This window comes from Cryptomeria japonica, chromosome 9 (genome assembly GCF_030272615.1).
Source record: "Cryptomeria japonica chromosome 9, Sugi_1.0, whole genome shotgun sequence".
Taxonomy (NCBI): domain Eukaryota; kingdom Viridiplantae; phylum Streptophyta; class Pinopsida; order Cupressales; family Cupressaceae; genus Cryptomeria; species Cryptomeria japonica.
The window spans coordinates 259,822,423-259,827,859 of record NC_081413.1 but is presented as its reverse complement, the minus strand read 5'-3'; the positions used below and the strand labels follow the sequence as shown (position 1 = coordinate 259,827,859).

At 36.1% G+C, this 5,437-nt stretch overlaps 1 protein-coding gene across 1 annotated transcript; it reads right to left on the bottom strand.

Annotated features, from left to right (window-relative positions):
* Positions 1 to 2,986: 2,986 nt before the first annotated feature.
* Positions 2,987 to 3,337, bottom strand: LOC131858358 (uncharacterized). Its single transcript, XM_059211580.1, has one exon. It carries the CDS (start codon positions 3,335 to 3,337, stop codon positions 2,987 to 2,989), a length of 351 nt encoding a protein of 116 aa, XP_059067563.1.
* Between the last annotated feature and the right edge of the window lie 2,100 nt (positions 3,338 to 5,437).

Here is a 5,437-nt window from a genome sequence, read left to right as displayed (position 1 = left end):
TTTGTTGAATAAATTACTTGTTAAATAAATCTTTGCCCCTTTCTAAATGTTATATATAAATAATATAATGTTATAATTAAAAGGAATCTAAAAAAGGTAAGTTTAAAAGGTTTGAAATATTTTTTTTTGAATAAATTACTTATTAAATAATAGTTCTTAGGGTGGTTTGTATGATGTGTATTCGTGGCTATTTAGAAACAAATGCAACAAAGCATTCATGGTGTAGAATTAGATAAGATAGGTGTATCGTTCGTGGTGTAGAATCTGATAAGATAGGAATTAAGGTTTTGTGAAGGGATGTGGGAGTCGTGAGTGGGTCCCATTAAAGTAACTCATATAAGAAAAATCATTACTTTTTCCTTATAAACTTTAGTGTTTAAAAATTAATGTTACCAAATTTCAATTAAAGTATTCTTGTTCAAAATAACATTCATAATTATTTATTATGTTTACTTTTTGAATGTAAATGCTACTAACAAAATTAATTTTTTGAAAATGAATTTTAGTGCTAATATTGGCATTTGCCAATGAGTGCAACCAAATTTCAACTAAACCATTTTTATAAAAAAAATCATATTTCATAATTATTTGTTTATTTGCTTTTAGAAAGTTTGAAAATAAATGATACCAACAATATTAATATTTGAAAATTAGTAGTACTGGATTATAAATAAATATTGTTGTTAGTGAATAAAAGGCAAGTGTTTTTTATATTAAAAGCAACCAAAATGCAAGGGGGTTGACCCATGAGAGAGACAAAGAAACAGTGACAGACCACTGTCAGCAGATCATCAGTAAAATTACAACCCTCTTACCTTCCCCTATCAAAAACCATGATCAATCTACGAAGGTTCGGCAGATATAAAAAAGTTTTGGTAACCATTTTAAACATTTGCCACGCATGGCAATAGGTATATAAGTTCAAATATAAACAGATACTAAAACTATACGCCCGTAGGCTACTAAGACTAAACAAAAAACCAGACTTCCGCAACATAGAAACAACTTACTTCTTTTTCCCATGGCTCCTCTTGGGGAGGAGCTTCCTTGCCCATTCCTTGGTGAGGAATTTGAAAAGGGTCTTGTAGTGTTCATCGTCCTTGCTTTTGCCTTTGGAAGAACTTTCCTGCAAAAGGCACAGGGTGGTCGTCGAGCATCGCATAACATTCAACGCAAATTTCGAGACATCATGCATCTTGTTTTCCATCGTCTCCATCCTGCTGGTGATTTCCTACACATTATCAAACAGGGCCTCCACTTTCTTACCCAACTCCGCTAGGTTGTTGTCATCCTCCTCCTTTATGTTGCTCACCTCCTCAACCACCATCATTTTCTCCAGTCTAAAATTCGAGGAGGGCGAATTTGTTTGGGACTTGGGACCAGTCTCCGGACTCCTAGACTTATTTGGGCTTCCAAAGACGTGGGTGGAGCTGACAGAGTGGGGTGTCGGAGTAGAGTGGGAGAGGGCCACATTCTCAAAAGGGCTTGAGTTCCCAGTATCATGCGAAGAGGAGGGGTCTCTTCGAGGTCTTTTAGAGGGTTTGGAGGCCAGTCTCACTGAATAGCAGGGGGTGTTGGCCTCGTCAGTGATTTCTATATCAGAGTCAATCTCCTGGATTCTGACTTTCTTGGGGGTTTTAACATCTTCAGGGGGGCGCTTTTTACTTTTCTTGCTGCAAGAGCTAACTTTCGATAGCCGAGGAGGGCTAGCATCAAGTTTAACGGTAGCAAGGGTAGGGGGACTGTTATTAGCCACATTCTGGGCAGAGATAGCATAGGGCGGCCAAGGGCCAGGTGGAAGTTGTAAAGACGCAAGATGAGGCCCTGGTGAAGAATGGGGAAGTCTTTTCCTTTTTTCTTGGCCTCAGTAATGTCCTTGACATTAGAATCTAACGAATGCAGCAGGAAAAATGAAATGGAAATGTAATCTTTATTTCTCAGTTGGTTAAGGAACGGGAGATGGTAATAATAGAAGATTCCATGCCTTCCCTCCAGAGTGAAATATTTCATCACAATGTAGCAGACCTTGTCCCACGGAGTCGGAAGCTCCTCCTGGTTGAAACCGCCCGCTCTCTTCATCAGGTTTTTGCCTTCACGAAAGAACTGGTTCAAACTGATGGTATCAAAAATGCGGCTCTTCTCTTCCACTTCCTCCCCTCCATAGATAGACTTGTCGCTTGGGTAATGACTTCTTCATTTATTTCAAAGGAGATCCCTCCCATAGTAACTCTTTTGTCCTCCCAGGAAGCCACAAATTGCTTAGACAGTCTCTCATCATTCCCTTTCATGTTTTCCATGAATTTGTCTATCCCGCCTTCTGAACAGACAAACCACACCGCCGGCTTAGCTTTAAACTCATCAGTTTTGTCAGGTTCCAGTCTAAGCCTGTCACCCCCCATTGTCGTTTCCTCCAGCTTAGCAGATTAGAGGTAAAACTAGGTAGCAGAAACACAGAGGCGAAACAAGGCCAAAGCAAGGTTATGATAACAACTTCACCAGTTTTGAGGTAAAAGCATGCAATAAACGGTGTGATTATTGCATCTTATGTCTAAGTAGATATCAAATTCATGAAATCTACTAAATTCGTGCGGACCCTCAATCTAGCCAATATGATTTGACCTTTCCCATCTATCGCCGCCAATAAATTCCTTCCAGATAATAATTAGAAAATAGTCATTCCCAATGTCAGTACAATCATCATAAACACATCCCTTTTGAGAGTGATGACAAGGCCTTTCATGGATACGTGGCAAACCGGGCCCATGATGGGCGAGATTCCCTCCTAATTTTAAAATTTGAATATTGGCTCTCTTCATCTGGTAAAGGTTATACGGGTTCATCATTGGACTTAGTTTTTTTACATCTCCAAGATCACCTTGGTGGTAACTGGCAGCAAATTGGGGTTCCTCCAGCATCGTAAGTCATTATGCAGCCTTCCCACCACCGCCATGGAGTTCGCAGCCGTATTCCCTTCTCTAAAGACATGTCAGGTGGTGAAGCCATCAAGATTATCCATAAGAATCCTGACATCCCTCAAAATGGAATCAACTTTCCACCCAGCAGTAGATCTCCCACTCACCGTTTCCACTATAATCTGCGAGTCACCTCCAATTTGCAGTTGTTTAATGCCAATAGAATTGGAAAACTTTAGACCCCATAGGAGATCCATTCCCTCCGCCTGGGTGACAATATGGTTCTTTAGGTTGCCAGCATAAGCTGCCACAGTGTTCCCCATGTGGTCATGGATGATTCCACCACCAGCCTGGCAGGTATTTTGGGCAGACCCATCAAAGTTCAGTTTATACCAATGGTGTTTTGGGGCTAACCATTTGGTCATTTTCCTTTTGTTTTTAGCATTATTGTTGAAGACTTCGAACTCCGGGGGGAGCTTCCAAAGTTCAGCAATTTTTTTCTCCACCCCATTAGGAGGCTTGGGGGGGTTTTCCACCTTGTCACAGATATATTATCTAAAATCACCTTGAAGCAATTGTGGAAAACACTATCCGGTGGGGCTTCAGCATCTCTGAAAATTATGTTGTTTCTCTCTTTCCAAACCCCCTAGTAGATGTGCGGCAGTATCTGTTTCCATAATTGGAGGATGAGGGGGTGGTGGAAGGGGGGGTCCATCCAGAAACAAACTGATTAATGTTATTCTGAAAGACCCATTGTAGACCACATTTTTCAAGGTTTCTATTCCATAGATGTTCAGCAAAGGGGCAATGGACGAACATGTTATCAATTGTTCCCTCTTCAGCAAGTGTTACTAATGAAGTTTAGCATAATTCATTTATAGTAATTAATAAATAATTATCAATATTGATAATTATTTATTTATTATTGTCATTGATAATTACTTTTATTTATTATGAAAGTGAATACTATTAAATTTTATTGGTGAAAATTTGAAAAATAAATTAATTAATTAATTAAAAGAATGCTACCAATAATATTGATTTTTGAAAATGCATGTTACAAAAAATATTAACTTTAAAAAAAGAATGTTGCCTAATTTCAATTAAAGTGTTCAAAATAATATTGACAAAATTTTAAAATAGATCTTCAAATTAATTGATCTTATTTTGAAATATCTCAATTAAAATTTGAAAAACTCTATGAAAACATTGATAAAATTAAAAAATAAATAAACAATTACAAAAAAAAAAAAAATTAATTACTTTAATTTTTTCTATGTGACTTTTCTCACCCCATAAAAAATAAAATAAATTATTAATATCTATTTGTATTTTTTATTCTGAACATGTAATAAAAGTAAAAATAAATAAACAAATATAACAAAATTTACTTTGATTTTTTTCTATTTGAGCTCCCTCACCCAATAAAAAATTAAAAAATAATAATATTAATATTTATTTGTATTTTTCAACCTATCCATGTGCAAAACCTTTTATTTGGTGAGGACAAAATGCTACATGTAATATCCATCATTCCTTACCGCTTTTAAAAGATGTTTTCTCCTCAATTTTTGTGAAGACAAGGACAATAATTAGAAATATTATTATTTGTAGAAATGACAACATGACAAATTGAATGAGAAAATGTGAAATGTTTTTTTGGAAAATTGAATTTTATACTTACCATCACTAATAGGAATAAAGAAAAATATCCTTTTTACAATTATTTACAATAAAAAATATATTTAAACTATAGATTTGTGTTAAAAAAAATTAATTCTATGCAATGGTTGGCTAAATTAATTAAACAATTCAATTGAATGGATGTAATAGTATCCTTCCTTGGAAAGAACTAATATCTTGCCTTGGCAAGAACTAATAATGGTGTTATATTTATCTTTTCTAGATATCATACCCTAAATAAAGTCTAGTGTTACATTATCTTGTGTTATTTGTGTAGGTGTAGGCTCAACTTATGTGCATAGTGTTGGGAAAATGGTGTCCCAACCTTGCATTTACATGAGGTTACTATTTACAGTAAGTTTTCATTTGGGCATGAAATGGTGCGAAATTCTCCCTGAAGCTTCTGGTTGGCTAGATAAGCATTCTGGTAAAGTTATGTCGCAAGATCACAGCTTGTTTTGAAGATATTAAAGTTTTTTGTTTTGGAGGGTTGCAATGAATGGTTTAAATTTAATTTTGAGGACTTTAGAGGCTCCGAAACACCTTGAAAAGGGCGTAAATGGCATAGCAGCTTACAAGGCAATAGAGCACTTCGCAATCTTTTTGGTGCTTCAAACAATTCATCAATAGGACACACAATTCTCAAGTTATGGGCTCTGGAATTTTTTACTCCTGAAATAGGAAATATAAAATGTATCGAACACATAAATGAGTTGTAAAAGGGAGCGACGCGTGTTGATGTGTGTTTTAACACATTATAGGGCATCTAGAAGGGAGATAGGGTCGGATCTACTTTATTGGGTGGTTTTAGCCCATGGTTTTGTAATGTCGTTTGACAGTTT